General features: G+C 43.6%; 2 protein-coding genes across 5 annotated transcripts in view; one reads left to right on the forward strand and one right to left on the reverse strand.

Moving 5' to 3' along the window:
- vps13d (vacuolar protein sorting 13 homolog D) overlaps positions 1-5738 on the reverse strand; it is a 58652-nt gene extending 52914 nt beyond the window's left edge. For all 4 annotated transcript variants that reach the window (XM_066691241.1, XM_066691239.1, XM_066691240.1 and 1 more), the window contains exons 1-7: positions 5325-5738; positions 3773-3977; positions 3133-3210; positions 2183-2373; positions 1090-1170; positions 648-764; positions 96-200 (exon numbers count right to left, since the gene is read on the reverse strand). In XM_066691241.1, coding sequence (XP_066547338.1) covers positions 96-200; positions 648-764; positions 1090-1170; positions 2183-2373; positions 3133-3210; positions 3773-3869 — 669 coding nt within the window. In that variant the 5' untranslated portion in view covers positions 3870-3977; positions 5325-5738. The remainder of the gene's footprint in view (positions 1-95; positions 201-647; positions 765-1089; positions 1171-2182; positions 2374-3132; positions 3211-3772; positions 3978-5324) is intronic.
- A 6071-nt stretch (positions 5739-11809) lies between these two features.
- On the forward strand, positions 11810-14285 carry LOC136713686 (uncharacterized). Its single transcript, XM_066690871.1, has 4 exons — positions 11810-12231; positions 12419-13087; positions 13299-13517; positions 13727-14285. Exons 1-4 carry the CDS (start codon positions 12177-12179, stop codon positions 14026-14028), a joined length of 1245 nt encoding a protein of 414 aa, XP_066546968.1. The 5' UTR covers positions 11810-12176; the 3' UTR covers positions 14029-14285.
- Positions 14286-18673: the final 4388 nt, after the last annotated feature.

Genomic DNA, 18673 nt, shown 5'->3' on the forward strand with positions numbered 1-18673 from the left:
AATAAATACTTAGAAACAATAACTAAAGTTACATGTCACACAATATTATACAAATGAACATGTTGGTTCATGATAGCTGGGGCGCCGTGTTTTACCTGAATCTCTCCGGCAGGCAGATCCCCCAGCATGCTGCACTCTGTGTCCCAATACACGCTGAACTCCTCGATCTCCAGCTGCTTCTGTCGCCAGAGCTTCTGGGCCTGAGCAGAGGGAGGGACAGGATTTTGTTTTCCCGTATCTTGATTTGCAAAGCCTTGCAATGTTTAAAGTTTACAGCAAGGAGGAATCTTTGTGTGATCTTATCCTCTAGCTGGTCCGGAGCCATTTTCTCAATACGCGTTTGATAAATGGTACAATGAGCAGCAAGGGGAAATACCCATTCATTGATTTACCGTTGTAATTAAGGCATGGTTCAGGCTTGTAGGTCAACATCAATGGCCTGCATAAATCTCCTGGATTAAAAAAAAATGCTATATAGGGCGATTCCCAGAGCTTTAAAATACACTCCAATTAAGGCAATCATCTCCAAGACCCTGGTCTTTCACAAAAGACGTTTGTGAACTGTGCAGCAAGACAGGTATTGGCCGGGAACTGAATTTTACAGATGCATTTGCTAGGAAAAATGTCTGCAGGGCGCAGGAGTTTACCAGTTCACTGGAAGCGTTTTGTGCTGACACATTCTTGATGCAGACGCCGAAGGAAAAGGGCTTCCCTGTGTTGGAGGACTCGTCCTCGAATCGCAGGTGAACATCCTGTATCTTCAGCTATAAAAAGAACAAACCGTACATGCCCTCAATGTAGTCGCTGTATTAAGTTTAAACTAAGTGAAGGTAGTCTTCCCAATTTAACACATGGCTCTGCAGCAGAAACTGACCAACGACTGTTTACAAAACAAATAAATTCAACCCGATCAAGGATTGTGTGGACAATAATCGTGGTTCATTTGACTTTCAAAATTATCCTGCCTTTCTAATTCATGACAAAAGAAGTGGTTGTCAAGTGTTAAGTGTAGTTGATCATGACTTTTGTTTAGCTTCAGCTTCTGTCGACATTTTCACTTTTGAAGCCCCAGTGAACTGGCCAACTCACCTCAATGTTCTCCACGATCCTGGTGAGCACAGAAGCAGTGACTGAGTACCAGTAGGACTCTCCTTTTTGCTGGGATTCACTCTGGAAATAACAAAAAGAAAAGGACTTTACAAGAGAGGATCAGAGCTTCTCTCCACAATTCACATTGACTATGTTTACATCCAGAATATTTGTTCACGCGGAATCAATTAATTCCGAACCGAATGTTTACATAATCGCACATCCATGAGGTTTATTGTGGGTTCCCGTTTGCCACGCAGTTTGCCTTTCCTCGCATTAGAGACATGTTACTTCGCATTCTGTGCATCTTGCTGGCTTTAGTCACATCCTTGCGATTAAGACAGACGCAGCAATTGCAAACTCCTAATATTCAGACGGCGACAACATGAAGCAGAGGTATTTGGAAAAGGTCGCTGTTATTAACTTTTTACCCAATCAAGCCGCTTGAAAATGTCGTTTAATATTTCTATTAAATACATCGTCTCTTCATTAGGCCAGTTCTGTCTGTTCACTGCCACCGCCATGTCTTCAAATGAGTCAGCTAATGTAATCCGAACAAGCATTTACAGGGCTAATATTCTCCCCTTATAAATACACCAGGTTCTTTATTCAGAATGGCTCCGTTCGGGTTATTCTATTCTGACTGAGGTGTTTATATGGAGTTTTATTCAGAATGGACATTATTCAGATTATTAACAGAATATTAGGCTGCATGTAAATGTAGTCATTGATAACTTTGCTCTCTACCTTGACACTACTTCAACCAACAATACCGCCAGTATTGCTGCACTTGTATTCTGATCTATATTTCCTGTCTTCAAACAGTCAGTTGCAACACTGCACCACTATGGAGCGAAAGGAAGCTTGAGGGGACCTCTCATGTAAAATGTGTGGTGAACATAACCTCTCTAGTTTTATAGGTCCCTATGCAACCAAATCGATGGATGGCATCAAATATGTGAAAGAACAAGGTCTCGTATTTAGATGTGAAGTAAATAAATGAATGCAGCAGCTGTGCCAAGGGGGGTAATTTAATCTAGCCATGTATCACTTGTCCTCCTCCCTGTGTCTTGGTCCTTCACTCTCTCCTCACCTTCCACTTCTCCTCCAGCGCCAGAAGCAGCTGCCTTTTGCGCTCCCGCTCCGCCTCCCTCTCCTTCTCCTCGTCGAAGTCCTGCAGGCGGGCCGGGCCAATGATCAGATGCAGCTGGGAGATGCAGATGACCCAGGGGTCGCTGTGGGGACGGTAGAAGGGGATCTGCACGGTGATCTTGCCGATGAAGCCTAGAGGAGATCGAGGAGAATGATCAAATAAGCGAGGAGTCTCAAAAGGGACAATTATTTGTGTCAACGCACAGTCGAGTCTTGATCTGCCTCAGCCCTCAAATGTAAGTTTTAACAGCACAATCATTTTTGTTATTTATGCCTGCAGCTCTCTTCCTCCCTCCGTGTTTACAATGCCACATGCTCCTTAATATTGCATAACTTCATCTTCGTCAGAAAGGAATCTGCTATGTAGTTTGCCTCTGTTCTGACTTTTGTTGTTGTTGTTTTTTGTGGCTACATTTCACTGGTTTAAAAATGTGTGACTAATGAGGCAGTCCTTTGTGTGCAGTTTAAAGAGAGCAAGAGGTTTTTCTCCGGCTCGGGGCCGAGTTCACTGAACATCCCTGGAGGCTTATAAAACTTAAAATCTTTTCAATAATGGGGAATCATATTTTGCAACTCCTAGGGAATGCATGACTAAAAACAATATTTTTAAAAGGCCTTTCGACACAATGTGGAAAGCATTAGTCTTCGGAGCACAGTTAAAATGAACAAGAGAGACCATAAAATGAAAGTTGATCTCTCCAATTTCGATAATTTCATAGACTCATCCAATAAAACTGACGATCTGCAGAAACAATACAAAAAAATCCATAAAAAAACATTGACATGTACATGTAAGTATTATGTTGTTTCCCAACTCTTCCCACGTCCCCCTCAGCTCGGATTCACTCATTCGATGTTCTGCATTTCCTGGTCTCACATATTCAGACCTACCCGCTTTGACCTCGAAAGGCAAGTCGAACTCTCTCAGGGCGTCCTTGCGCAGGGGGAGGTTTTCCAGCTCCACGGCGCCTACGAGACAGAAGCACAACATTTAGAGTGGTGGCAGATAACACACATTCCTACTGTGGCCAAGCACACATTCGCAAGGTCTCAAACACAGACACACACACAGAAACAACACACAACAAGCTGTTTCGGAAATGCCTGGAGATAATAATAAATAAATTCTGGTATGACTTGCATATCTCACAATCGCTTCTCTCAGCTCATCAAAGAAAACAACTTGTTTAACAATAATAGAATGTTGCGCAGATGTTTAATTTCATTTTTTGTATTTGTTTTTGTTGATTTGACACTTGTTTTTCCAGTTGTTTACTTAATTTTTCTATTCATTATTCATTCATTCACTTGAAGGGTTGGTTTCAATGTAGCCTTTGACACCTGAAGTATAGATTACCTGTTGCTGGAGGTTGCAAAAGACAACCACTACCATCTTTGAACATCACCGCACACCGAGAACAATACTCCGCCTGTCCCTACACATTTCACAATACTGCGATTACAAACAGACACGACGTTCATGGGATTGCAATCACATGAAGATAAAGCCACGGATATGGAGCAGCCGTACCTTTGAGCAGTGCGATGGAGAGCTGGTCGGTGTTGAGGTTGCTGACATATTTGCCCAAGTAGGTGTTGAGTACCCAGGCCACCAGCCCCTCCAACATGATGAGGTCGGGGGGAGAAGGGGGCGAGGACAGTGGGGTGGGTTTCGATCGGGAAGGGGAAGGAGAAGCAGGGATTCAGCGGTCTGTTTCCACGTCACTCTCGGAGACCTGGGAAGAGGGGGAACGAGATTTCACACGCATCCCGTCGTGGTGGAACGGCCTTCTCACTTGGGTCAGGACTGCCCCGAGCCGTACCACTTTCCAGGGATTGGAAAGACACGGTTGTTCACACTGTACATGTAACTCCACTGCCTAGTGCTCCTGATCACGTCTATTATTTTACTGTAACCCCACCCTTTAGCACATGCCTGTGATTTATCTGTCTTTTGTCTGCACTTGTTAACTAATTCCACTAGGGTGTATCCATACTCTATGACGTATTTTGAGATTATAGTATTTTCATGCCAATTTTAAAGTTTTGAAATTTCGTCTTGTGAAAACCATGTCACCCTGGGTGAGGGTGTTAACTAAGATAGTAAGAAAATAAAAAATAATAAAATAAAAAGATGACTCAGTCCATGTGAACTGACAGACTGGAGAACCACTAAGCCACGCAATGGGCCGGCACATGTCTTCCTCCGTGTGGATTACTAAATTTTAATTTTACAGTTCTGCTTACTGTAAAACCTCAAAGTTAGAGGAGAGCTCTTAACTGCTGCTGGGCCCATCCCTCAGGGAAGGCCAAGGGAAATCACTTGACTATGGAGGGTGGAAATAACAGAAGCTATAACATTCACTTCCTTACAGTTTCGTGAAACTGAAAGAGCTGAGATGATCAAGAACAATGCAGTTTTCACAGCAATGTTTAAAAACTCTCCCTCTGACAGTGAGTTTCCCTGAACTGATCAGTCCCGATGCGTGTCTCACTAAACCACTCTGTCAAAGCTCTCCATAGCAGTCCATACAGGTTCATGTACATCTGTAGACATCATATCAATGCTGTTAATGACAGGGATAAGACAACTGAATTGCCTAAGTGTTCCTGTATACAGAAGAATACAAATACAATCGAAAATGTCAACTATTAATACAAGTTATTGTTATTATTGTGTTGATATACATTAGATACATACATACATACATACATTTACGCTAATCACAGCAATTTACAGTGTTCACTATGGATTCAGCCACATTTATGAAAAACTGGTTTCTACTTAACTTTTAGCAGCAAAAATACAACGCAGGCAACGATTTCGCACTTTGACACCTCTCTAAAGACGTGCATGCGAGGTGCAGAAGTAAATAACAGACGTGATAAATATATATTTAAAAAAACAGCAGATTCCTGAATAAAATCAAATCTGCGTGACAGCTTCGGCAAAACAAAAGCGAAACCGACCCGGTCCAACAATAAGCCCCTCAACGTGTGCAAGCCACCCTTTCTGCACCGGACAGAGTGTCAATCACAATGTAACACTGTATCTCTCACAATATTGACAATGGCACACTTACCATTCCCAGGGGCTTGTTGTGCGCTGGAGGACACGGCAGATCCCCGGGCAGGGCGGTCCGGGACTGGGGGAGCGGCATCTACGCGCACTAGGACCGGCACAGCCCAGCAACACACAATGCTGCAATCATCCCACACATAAGGGACACCAATCCGGCCGGTGGGTGCTTGTCCTGCAATGCCAACAGTGTGCGGGTCAGTGAGACTGGCACAGCAGCAGGTGCATTGCATGAAGCCCACAAATAAAGTGCGTTGTGCGCCGGCTCTGCTGTGTGTGTGTCGCTGCTGCTCTGCAGGGAAGTGCAGTGTGTGTCTCCTCGGCTCCCCTTGTAGATGTCAGTGTCATAAAGCAGGCAGATCTGCTTCCTTGTGTCTCCAGGACTTCCAACAAGGCTCTTCCTGTGAAGCCCCGCCGCACACATGACCCAAACACAGGGATGCTTTAAAAATGCGCGCAGCCTGCACTGACCTCTAGTGTCGGGAGGCCTGCGGTGCAGATGTGTGGCTGTGTGTCTGCAAATGGGATTGCAAGAGGTGCGTGTCAAGTGCTAGAATAGTGTGCAGGACTTTCCATGCCAAAATAAAAATAAAAAATACATAGAGAACGCTTATCTTAGTGATCCGTTTTACCGTTGTTGCATTTTGCACGTTTGTCAAACTATAATATATTGCAATGCATTAGACCACACATTGTATATTCAAATAAGTATATTTTCATGTTTGCATGTACGGATTGCATAAATAAATATAGATACTTATAGTTGCTTGTGACATAATCAGGACACATTTTTATTTTATCTGATCATGAATAACTGTACATTGTGTGAGTATTTTAAGTCTGTGTCATAACCCAATTACGTGCAGGTGTCTGGGTGGATAGGTAAGTTTGGTCACTATCCTAATGCAATAAACATTTCTGATTCTGTTTCTGCTGTATTTTGCACTTCAGGGACACCGTAGTTGCTGGTATGTTGCTTCTAAAGTCTATCCTCATGATTCGAAGTGTTCGAGAACTCAAGTTCTCAAGTATTAGTACTATCCCTAATTAAGCCTCATTATAAGGCCATTTTCAACCCAAAACACGTCTACTTTAAGGATATTGTTTGACACATGGTTGATATCCACGGTTACAGGGGCGAAATTCACACCGGGGATGGGGGCCGTGTCCCCTCCAATGTTAAGCGATTTTGTCTCCTGCAATATTTTAGCTTTGTGGTGGTAAAAATGACCGCGCATCCAGTCCCGGTTCACGACAACTTGCTGAGCCGTTTAGAGCTAAATTACTATGGGCTCAAATTAGCGCCATAAGTAACACATTAAACAAATATATATTGTAAACAAAAAAATGATATCGCAAACGCAAAACAATGTTAAATCGAGAGCAAACCTCGCTGCTGTCCCTGTCTTTGTTGCGATGCTGGGATCTTCGCTTTCGGTTTATTTTATTTATCCTTACGAGTTTTGGCGCGGTTTTGCCGTGAGGGCGGGATTTACAGGGAGGCGTGGTCCATTGGTCCAGGAGGTTTGAGTGACGGTTCTTCTAACCTTGTTGGTGTTGTTTTCCTAATTCAGCAGGGTGATCCTGTGGCGGGCAAGCAGTATAGATGTCAGGGGCAGATGCTGAGGTGAGTAGTAATAAGGACACACAACTGTTCATCTTATTTCCTAATGTGCTCCCTGTCTACTTTGAACTGACCAAATTCATTATGTAATTTAGTGTGAATTAGACATCATGAAGCAAAACCTTTCTTTCAGTATGCTCTCTGTAAGTAATTTTTTCACTCCCAATGGTAACTCCTGTGTTGCATATAATACAATATCATTATTAGTTAATTTGAATATAAAGGTTCAGGTTTCAAATAATTTCTGAACTTGTATGTAGATTGTAGGGAATTAGTTTTTAAATTACTAGCATTTATTATGATATACACTCACCTAAAGGATTATTAGGAACACCATACTAATACTGTGTTCGACCCCCTTTCGCCTTCAGAACTGCCTTAATTCTACGTGGCATTGATTCAACAAGGTGCTGAAAGCATTCTTTAGAAATGTTGGCCCATATTGATAGGATAGCATCTTGCAGTTGATGGAGATTTGTGGGATGCACATCCAGGGCACGAAGCTCCCGTTCCACCACATCCCAAAGATGCTCTATTGGGTTGAGATCTGGTGACTGTGGGGGCCAGTTTAGTACAGTGAACTCATTGTCATGTTCAAGAAACCAATTTGAAATGATTCGACCTTTGTGACATGGTGCATTATCCTGCTGGAAGTAGCCATCAGAGGATGGGTACATGGTGGTCATAAAGGGATGGACATGGTCAGAAACAATGCTCAGGTAGGCCGTGGCATTTACACGATGCCCAATTGGCACTAAGGGGCCTAAAGTGTGCCAAGAAAACATCCCCCACACCATTACACCACCACCACCAGCCTGCACAGTGGTAACAAGGCATGATGGATCCATGTTCTCATTCTGTTTACGCCAAATTCTGACTCTACCATCTGAATGTCTCATCAGACCAGGCAACATTTTTCCAGTCTTCAACTGTCCAATTTTGGTGAGCTTGTGCAAATTGTAGCCTCTTTTTCCTATTTGTAGTGGAGATGAGTGGTACCCGGTGGGGTCTTCTGCTGTTGTAGCCCATCCGCCTCAAGGTTGTACGTGTTGTGGCTTCACAAATGCTTTGCTGCATACCTCGGTTGTAACGAGTGGTTATTTCAGTCAAAGTTGCTCTTCTATCGGCTTGAATCAGTCGGCCCATTCTCCTCTGACCTCTAGCATCAACAAGGCATTTTCGCCCACAGGACTGCCGCATACTGGATGTTTTTCCCTTTTCACACCATTCTTTGTCAACCCTAGAAATGGTTGTGCGTGAAAATCCCAGTAACTGAGCAGATTGTGAAATACTCAGACCGGCCCGTCTGGCACCAACAACCATGCCACGCTCAAAATTGCTTAAATCACCTTTCTTTCCCATTCAGACATTCAGTTTGGAGTTCAGGAGATTGTCTTGACCAGGACCACACCCCTAAATGCATTGAAGCAACTGCCATGTGATTGGTTGGTTAGATAATTGCATTAATGAGAAATTGAACAGGTGTTCCTAATAATCCTTTAGGTGAGTGTACTTAAAAACAAACAAATCACCTGGGCCAGATGGTATATTTCCAACAGTACTTAAAGAAATTAGGCAAATTATTTATAGGCCGCTAACTCAAATATTCCAAATGACACTTAGAACAGTGGATGTGCCAACTGACTGGAAGACAGCAAATGTCATACCAATCCACAAGAAAGGGGACAAAACTGAGCCAGTAGTGTTGAAAGAATGATTAGACAGAACATATAGGAGCATCTTAATGAAAACCATTTTCTTTGTGATAGTCAACATGGGTTTAGACGAGGCAGATCATGTCTTACTAATTTATTGGAGTTTTGTGAACATGCAACTGCAGCTGTAGATCATGTGAAGTCATATGATATGATATACTTAGATTTCCAAAAAGCTTTTGATTCCACACCACACCAAAGACTGATCCTCAAATTGGAAGCTGTAGGCATTCAGGGTAATGTAAGTAGATGGATTATGAACTGGTTGATGTCTAGGAAACAGAGGGTGTCGATTAGAGGAGTTGCCTCTAACTGGAGTGAGGTTGTTAGTGGAGTTCCACAGGGATCAGTACTAGGGCCTGTGTTTTTTCTAATCTATATTAATGATCTGGACTCTGGGATAGTTAGCAAACTAGTGAAAATGGCTCAGCAGACACAATCTCAGCAGCACAGGTTATTCAAAGGGACTTATATTCAGTTGTGGGCCGACACCTGGCAGATGAAATTCAATGTGGACAAGTGCAAGGTAATACATGCAGGTAACAAAAATGTCCACTATAATTACACTATGGGAGGAATAGAACTAGATGAAGTAACGCATGAGAAAGACCTAGGAGTCTATGTGGACTCCTCACTTTCTCCATCCAAACAATGTGGGGAAGCAATAAAAAAGGCAAACATAGTGTTAGGGTATATTGTCAAAAGTGTAGAATTGAGAACAAGGGCAGTGATGTTCAGACTGTACAATGCACTAGTTAGAGCTCATCTGGATACTGTGTACAGTTCTGGGCTCCACACTTCAAGAAAGATATCGCTGCTCTAGAGGCAGTTCAGAGGAGAGCAACCAGACTTATTCCAGGTCTGAAGGGAAAGTCCTACTGAGAGACTGAGGGACCTGAACCTTTTCACACTGGAACAGAGGAGACTACGTGGGGACTTGATCCAAGTCTTCAAAATCATGAAAGGAATCGACCACATCAAACCAGAGGAGCTTTTCCAGATCAGCAGGGACACACGCACCCGGGGACACAAATGGAAATTGGGCTTCAAGGCATTCAAGACAGAAAACAGGAGACACTTCTTCACACAGAGAGGCGTCACAATCTGAACAAACTCCCCAGCGATGTGGCTGAAGAGACAATGTGTGAACATTCAAAAACAGACTGGATAGGATCCTTGATCACTTAGTTATTAATGGACACCAAACGAGCACGATGGGGTGAATGGCCTTCTCTTGATTGGACACTTTCTTATGTTCTTATGTTCATAATGAAAATACAACTGACTTTTTAGGTGTTGTCAACATTGTAATTATTATCTTAGCCACATGGGGGAGACCTTTCCTAACAATTTTGAAATATTCAGAATACTTCTATTATTATTATTGTTAATACGTTTTGCAGTGGCCAGTATTTCTGCCCCATAATTTTCCTTTCTGAGATTCCAGTGAGATTCTGAGGTGACAGAAGCATTTTTGAAGTAGATATTGTGTTTATTTAGCCATGGGCTGTCTCTTAAATGCTGGATTGTCCTTGCATTTTGGTATCCTATCTTTCTTTCATTCTGATCTTCTTTTCAATGATATCATTCCATCCGTTTTCAATTACAAATGTAGACCTGACATCGTCTCCTTGAAGACCCCTACCCCGCTCAGGCCGAGCGTTTGAGTCCCAGTCGGCAGGATCAGGTGGGATCCCCTAAAAACACTGAGTGGACTTTCTGAGTACAGAGATTGAATGCCAAGCCATAAAGGCCCATCGAACACGGTCTTGACCTCTCAGCAGTAATCAGACAGAAAACATGAAATACTGCATCATTTCCATCTTCTACTCAACTCAAGAACAGCTTTGACTTTGGCTGTGTTCCTGATTACTGGACCCCCTTTCCAGAAGTCATTAGGCTATGATATTAGGAAGCCTTTTTTATATAAAGATAATTTAATCACTGGCTCTATTTCACACACTCATTTTGTACAGTAAAATTATCCTCCAAAGGAAATTAATCCTGGCAGATTTTGGGGGTTAGAATTCTTGAATCGGAAGCATTTGTCCTATTTTCTTATTTCTATGAGGTCCTGCTTAAAGGATTTTCACATGAACAACGAGCAGATAAACACTGGTAAACACTTCGTCCTTCATGTATAATATATTGGAGGCTCTTATGTGCAAAAGAAAAAGATGTAGGCCGCAGTAGGCAAGAGACTATGAGTTAATACGACACACAACCTGAAATGGAACATTGTGTAAACTGCAGAGCAAGGAGGAGGTCACAGGAAGCCGGATACGAAGGTAGTGCTGTTAGATCTGACATGCGATTTTATTCATGTTCAACTGAATGCCTGTTGGCGGCTCGGTGGAGCGACGGGAAGCTGTGTGAGATTCCTGTCACTGAGGCTTAGGAAGCCTCCATTTACACCTCGTTGACTGCTGCGATCCGTTTCATTGGTGGCCAGAGGAATATTGTGCCATTCCTCCCACACTACCGTTGAGGGGCAGCGCTAGGGTATGGGCTTAGTCTGGCTAAACCCACACCTGAAAGCCCTCAGCCTCACCATAGCCACACCAACACCACCACCCACCAAAAAAGTAATGAACGTGAATCCTACAATTCCAAAACACCTTTTTATTCAATCCGTGTCTACATGGGGTGCCACACGCAGACTTTAGTCATTCTGCACAGAATCTGCGCAAAGTCTGTGCATTCATTAGCTAAATGGTCAGATTCTGCGCAGATTCTGTGCAAAAAGATGAAAGTCTGTGCGCGGTGAGCGCACCCCCTGTAAACATGCCGACAGAGTGATGCATTTTGGGTATGATAGTTTTCTTTAGGAAGTGTGCTTACAGGCATGTAGCCGGAGTTATTGATAAAAAGATAAAAAGAGATGAAAGTGTTAAAAAACAGACTTCAACTGCCATGGGTAACTGCAGGTTTTAATAAAAGGCTGTTTTGGAATCGTTGTGGGACATTAAAAAATATTCTAGTAAGATCAAAAGAGACACTAAGTGACCAGGTTTTATTGATGTAGCTACTGAATTGAATACGTATGGTATCTGTTATTTATCATTTATTATAAGGCTATTTGTTTTTTATATTTTATATTTTATTTATTATTTTTTATTTTATATTTTACAGCCACACAAGTGAAAAGTGCCTAGAGCCGCCCCTGCTCAGTGGCAGGGAAGTGCAGGAGGTGCCTGTAGCCCTTGGGAAGTGGAGCTGAACACCTCCAATTCATGTATATATTTAATTAGTTGGTCACTGTTAGTCATGGAAAATTCTCCCTTTCAGAAGTTCAGATTTAGAATCCGCAGGGCATTTCAGATGAAAACACAGAGTCCACATACCCTGTAGGAGAGCCCATGATGTCACAGTGCACTAACGTGATGTCACAGCATATAGAATGTTCGTGGTGGCATCGCTGTGGAAGCCTGAGCTTAGAATGGACATGTCTTCATTCTATGGACGAGCTTTAAGAGAGACAGACACACCTTGACACTGCTCTGAACAAGCATTTACAATGGATTTCAAGTTCTTCAGTCCAATAGTACTGTACAACAGAACTGACTACACAGGTAAGAGTCTTGAATCATGCAAGAGAGTTTTCTAATGAGCTTCGGAGTCCATTCAATTAGTAATTCATGATTAAATGCTATAATGTAATGGATCGTAATAAGGAAGACATTAGAAGACGTACCACAAGGTTTTGAAATACTAAGTGTGAATGCATTGATTAAATCTGCTTTGTTCGTCTGTCTACAGGGAGCACACCTGACTTCGATCCACGCTCCGAACTTGCTGATGGCTGGGTCAGCCCCTCACCCCCATCAACCCAGAGTGATGATGACCTACAGATCATCCCTACCCCACCTCATCTCCAAATAGATTTTGGGAGATGGTTCGATCTCACCCCATCCTCACCCATGTGCGAAGCTGATGCCTGGGTCAGCTCCTCACCCCCCTCACCCTCATCAACCCAGAGTGATGATGACCTACAGATCATCCCTACCCCACCTCATCTCCAAATTGATTTTGGGAGATGGTTCGATCTCACCCCATCCTCACCCATGTGCGAAGCTGATGGCTGGGTCAGCTCCTCACCCCCCTCACCCCCATCACCCCAGAGTGATGATGACCTACAGATCATCCCTACCCCCCCTCATCTCCAAATTGATTTTGGGAGATGGTTCGATCTCACCCCATCCTCACCGCAAAAGGACGCTGATGGCTGGGTCAGCTCCTCACCATCCTCACCCTCCCCACTCCAGAGCAGCCCCACGCCCTCCCCACTTTGGAGTGATGCTGATGGCTGGGTCAGCACCACTCCCCCCCTATTCCAGGATGAAGATGATGATGATGGATCCCAGATCATCCACACAGAGTTATGGAACTTGGAGGATTCCCAGCACTCCTATACTTCTGACTTTTTGGGTAAGACTTTATTTAATTATTTAATAGTTTTCTAATGGACTTAGCAGTCCATTCAATTAGTAATTCATGATTAAATGCTGTAATGTAATGGATCAATATTAAGTATGGATCGTAATAAGGAAGACACCGGTTTCTGGAAGACTTACCCCAAGGTCTTGAAATAGAAATTGTGAATCCACTGATTAATTCTGCTTTGTTGTTCTGCCTACAGATATACCTGCCTTCGCTGCCCTTCCCAGGCCTGTCAGCCCCACGCCCTCCCCACTCTGGTGTAATGCTGATGGCTGGGAAAGCACCACCCCCCCCCTATTTCCGGATGATGATGATGATGATGATGATGATGATGATGGATCCCAGATCATCCACACCCTAGACACGGAGTTCTGGAGCTTGGAGGATTCCCAGCACTCCTATAAATCTGACTTTTGGGGTAAGACTATTGAATCGTTTTAGAGTTTTCTAATGGGTTTAGCAGACCATTCAATTAGTAATTCATGATTAAATGTTGTAATGCAATGGATCAATATTAAGCATGGATCGTAATAAGGAAGACACCGGTTTCTGGAAGACTTACCCCAAGGTTTTGAAATAGAAAGTGTGAATCCACTGATTAATTCTGCTTTGTTCTTCTGTCTACAGATGATATACTTGCCTTCGCCGCACTTCCCAGGCCTGTCAGCCCCATGCCCTCCCCACCCCGGAGTGATGCTGATGGCTGGGTCAGCATCACCTCCCCCCCACCCCAGAATGATGCTGACAGCCTGGTGAACCTCACCCCCTCCCCACACAGCCCTGCACTGGAGTGCACAGCCAACGGGGGGGGAGGTCCATCCCGCAAGAGAGCGAGGCCCGGCTCCCCGCTCCCCTGTGACTTCTCCCAGGGCCCCCCGATCAAGAGGAGAGCTGTGTGCAGCAACGGAGGAGCGGGAGAGACTGTCTGAGGAGCAGCGCAGAACCACTTGACCACCCGTGTTTTGACCCTTGCCTGTTTTTGACTGCGATTTCTGGATGCCCTATTACAGTTGTTCGCACGATCGCCCGACCCTCGGACTGCGTTATTGACCACGACTCGCCTTCTCGCTCTTGTCTCACACGACCCTCTGATTCTCTGACAAATTCTGTTACTCTCCCCTGTCAAAGACGCACGTCTCAGGGGGACTTCTGTAACAATAAATATACTCTTTTTCAAAATTCAAAATGTGTCCTGTCAGTGTTTCGAGTAGGGTGGTTATTTTCTGTGGAGGATCACAAAACAATAGAATTGTCCCAGGTGTTTAAGGGTGAGAATCTACACCAGCTGTGGGTGGCAAATCATACGTCCCACTGGATTTTAAACAGGGACCTCACACTGATATCAGCCCCTTTCCTCACAACTCTGGGTTTCTAAGCACAAGTCCTGGTTGCATAACATAACAAAGACATCCTATTAACCCACATCCTATTGGTCGCCCAGATTAAATCACATTCCCTTGCTTTGCCAGGCGGAGAGCGCCAGTCTGGGGAACGCACTGGTGCCATTGTGGACACCTGTTCAGAGACTGTGTGCTGACATCTTTATTTCTTTGACAAAATTATTGCCATTACTTTAAAAGTGTCCTTCTTTTGCTTGCATCTGTCCCCAGATGGTTACAATTCTCATTTTTCCATCACTTGGAGCAGATTACATACAACAGATCCATAGTAGATGCCCCAGTACTACAAAACCCTAAGCCCTGTAAAGTTATCACCTTAGAAATATTTTTGCATTTCAAACAGACAATCGGCCAAATTAAAGCAACTAATTTGGTAACAAATTGTCTCAAATTCACTCTGTCAAGTCTGCTTTAAGAACTGTACAGTGATATATGACCATTTAAAAGACGCAGCAACCAGAATCCTGCGACCTAAACTCTCAGACACGCTTTAATTAGGAAAAGTAAAGACATCGCCTATCTTGACTAAATACAAACACAGCTTCCACTGTGACAAAGTGCTGTAATATATTGTGTATTCCACATGTAGAAAGCAAGGTCATAGTTTAAGGACCAAAGGTGAAGTGCATTGGTTGTAGAAGAGGGCACTTTAGTCGTTTCAAATGTTACCTTGAAAGGTTCAGATCTTCACTGACATCTTACTTACGTAAAATGTTTTTAAAAAGTAATTGCACTGGAGTGAATGGGACACCACTAATTTATTCACCCATCCATTATCAATATCCGTTTTTCCAGTACGGAGGCTCAGTGAGCCTCACATGGCAGACACAGGCCATCGCACACGCACAACTACAGGGCAAATTAGAGAAACCAATCAAGCTAAGCAATATGTGCTTGGGATGTGGGAGGAAACCAGAGCATCCAGGGAAGACCTACAGTCACAGGGAACACATGCAAACTGCACACAGGCAGACACCCCAGGCTGGACTCTAACCTCGTTGCCAGGAGCTGTGAGGCAGCAGTGCCAACCACTGCACCATCGTGCCACCAGAAGGGAAACCATTACAGAGAGAAAAGGACTAATATCCTGTTGATTTGAACCAGTAAGAAACATCAGAACAATTACACACATCTGATAGGATAGAACATGTTTTTTTCATCCCAGACGCTTCTGCGCTGATAATAGACACACACAAAGTCATGGCTGTCCGCCCCAATGTCGATTGCCAATTGTCAGCTGTCATTAGCAACAGCACCCAGCGTCGTGTCTTCAAACTCCGTGAGCCCAGACTGTGTGTACCAGCGTATCCTCTGAGTCAGGAAAATGACCTGGAAAATGCTCTCTGCGCTCCGCTACACAGACTGTCCCCTTGAGCAGGGGGTTCCCTCGGCCACAAGCGGAGGTCTGTCCTTTTCTTTACCGCATTATCAGAGCTTTACAGAGGAGATTTACTGTCCTGTTTGGACACGTCTGACCACCTGTTACACGTCAACACTCAGAAGGTCAGCAGTTCACTGGAGCATCTCCGTCACTGAATTCAACAGCCATATTGTATGGGGGGGTTCTGCGGGCAAGGCTGTCAGTGAGACTGGCACAGCAGCAGGTGCATTGCATGAAGCCCACAAATAAAGTGCGTTGTGCGCCGGCTCTGCTGTGTGTGTGTCGCTGCTGCTCTGCAGGGAAGTGCAGTGTGTGTCTCCTCGGCTCCCCTTGTAGATGTCAGTGTCATAAAGCAGGCAGATCTGCTTCCTTGTGTCTCCAGGACTTCCAACAAGGCTCTTCCTGTGAAGCCCCGCCGCACACATGACCCAAACACAGCGCGGCCTGCACTGAGCTCGAGTGTCTGCAAACGGGATTGCAAGAGCAGCGTGTGAAACAGTGTGCAGGACTGACCATGCCACAATAAAACAATACATAATACATCAGTGAATACGTATTTTTAACAAGCTTGTCCGTTTTTACTGTAGTTGGTATTTGCACGTTTGTCAAACTATATTGCACGCATTTTACCAAACATTGCACCTTTGAATATGTATATCTTCATGTCTGCATGTACTGTATAGATTGCATACATCAAAATACAAATACTTACAGAGAATCAGGAAGCTTTTTTTTTGTAATGTATTAGAACGTAATTTTTAACCCAAAACACATCTACGTTAAGGATAATGTTTGAAATACATAAATGTTTGGTTGATATCCACAGTTATTACAGATATTAACATATTTACATTTAAACTAAATTTAATATTTAAATACTTTGCTGTAATGAAAATACAACTGACTTCTTGGGTGCCGTCAACATTGTAATTATCATCTTAGCCACAAGGGGGAGATCTTTCTTAAACGTTTTGAAAGATTCAGAATACATCTTATAATAAAATAATACGAATAATATTAAAGATGATGATGATAGTTATTAATATTATTATCTATTTTAAATATACAACAGATCCAAACCCTTCGAACAGCATTCATTACATGAAAAGAGAACAAGGTTTCATTTGTGTACCTTGTGATTAAAGGACGCAAAAACACAATAATGTAATAGAGGATGGTAAAGTTTTGCAGTGGCCAGTATTTCTGCCCCACAATTTTCCTTTCTTTGTGAGTTTCTTTGTGAGGTGACAGAAGCACGTCTGCGTTTTGAAGTAGACATTGTGTTTATTTCAGCCATGCTCAGTTGTCTCTTAAATGTGAACATTTTCCAGTCGTTTGTTGTCGTCCTTGGTAGTTTGCTGGGTCAGCAATCTATCACCGATATTAAATTGCATCTCAAGCGCTTGATAAAACTGGCGATAATTAAAATGGAGCCAGGCCTCAGCCTCAACACTGCTTTTTCTGTTTCTGTGACATTCAGAGTAATTCATCTGGTGCGCCTGAATGCAATTTCTGTTTTGGCGGAGGACTGGATGAAACAGAAAAGCCTTTTAGGATGACTGATAATCTTAAAACTTCTTGACGGGTTCATATCAAGCATCAGATGTAACAGGAGCTCAGGGGTCTCTGCACATGAGGACAGATGACTTTCTCACTCTCTGCTGACCTTAAGGGCCATTAATAGGTGATAATTACCCATTTACTTAATAAACTTGACTTTTAAATGTCCTCTCCCTACATCCTCTGTCCATGAGAAGCTGAACTGTTCACCTCTGGCAGCATATGCCAGCGTAACTCTATATCTGTGTCTTACAGTGTTTTGAAGTCCAGTTAGTTTACATTTTGAGAGGCGTAGCTGACAGATATCATGTCAAATGGTGTAAAGATGATCAAAAGTGACTTCAACAGGAACTCATAATCATACAAGATATTTTGTTTCCTGTCTGGCTCTGATCAGTTGGTCTCTAAAGCACCAAAATCCTGATCTTGCTTTTAATTATTATTATTACTATTACTAATAATAGCAGTAGTAGTAGTAGTTTTTTCCCGGCCACAACACAAATCTGTAGGCATTCAGTGGTCTTGTGATTAAACCTCGTGTTATCTTTTAGTCTGGGCTAATTCACACTCATAGTGACTGAGTCATATTGATTGTCCTGAAAGGATTGGGTTCTGAGCCGAAGCCTGTGTACAGGGTTTGAATTTCGAAGTGAGACACAGACATAATAGATTATCAACACAAATAAACCCAATCCGGAGGACAATGAGACACAGCAGCAGCCAGCGATGAGGGCGGTGTGTCTCTGGAGCTGCGGCTCAGTGAGTCAGCATGCCTCCCAGCACGGTGCGCCGAGTGCGGCTCATTTATAGAAAAGCGCAGATTATATTCTCATTCTCCTCCCCGTCGCCCAAACCCACGTCTGGGTTTAATCAGGCCGCTACATCACCAAGACGGCCCCTGCCATAGACTCCTCGAGCCACCTGGTGGGGTCTCCTGTCTACTGAGGTGAAAGTGGATTCCCAATTAATCGGTCCTGCCTTTCGCACGTGTCCAGTGGGCGTCTGAAGGCCTGTAGAATGAGTGGCCAGCGAGAGCAGTCGAACACAGACCACAGACAGTGTGTGTGAGTGTGTCGGCTTGGCAATTCTGTGCCTTTAGGAAGCAAAACCTGTCCGTCTGAGCTGTACAGGGGTGCTTGTGATTCAATTCCCAGGTAGACATTACCCATATCAATGTGACAGTAAATAACACTGACATCTCATTGAATACAGCTATAGTTATGCCGGATTATC

Source organism: Amia ocellicauda, chromosome 18 (genome assembly GCF_036373705.1).
Source record: "Amia ocellicauda isolate fAmiCal2 chromosome 18, fAmiCal2.hap1, whole genome shotgun sequence".
Taxonomy (NCBI): Eukaryota; Metazoa; Chordata; class Actinopteri; order Amiiformes; family Amiidae; genus Amia; species Amia ocellicauda.

Excerpts from the sequence above, each read along its gene's own strand:
- LOC136713686 (XM_066690871.1), top strand. The coding sequence starts at position 12,177 with ATGGATTTCAAGTTCTTCAGTCCAATAGTACTGTACAACAGAACTGAC. Across the intron at positions 13,088-13,298 it reads CTATACTTCTGACTTTTTGG|ATATACCTGCCTTCGCTGCC; the intron begins GTAAGACTTTAT and ends TTCTGCCTACAG. Across the intron at positions 13,518-13,726 it reads CTATAAATCTGACTTTTGGG|ATGATATACTTGCCTTCGCC; the intron begins GTAAGACTATTG and ends TTCTGTCTACAG.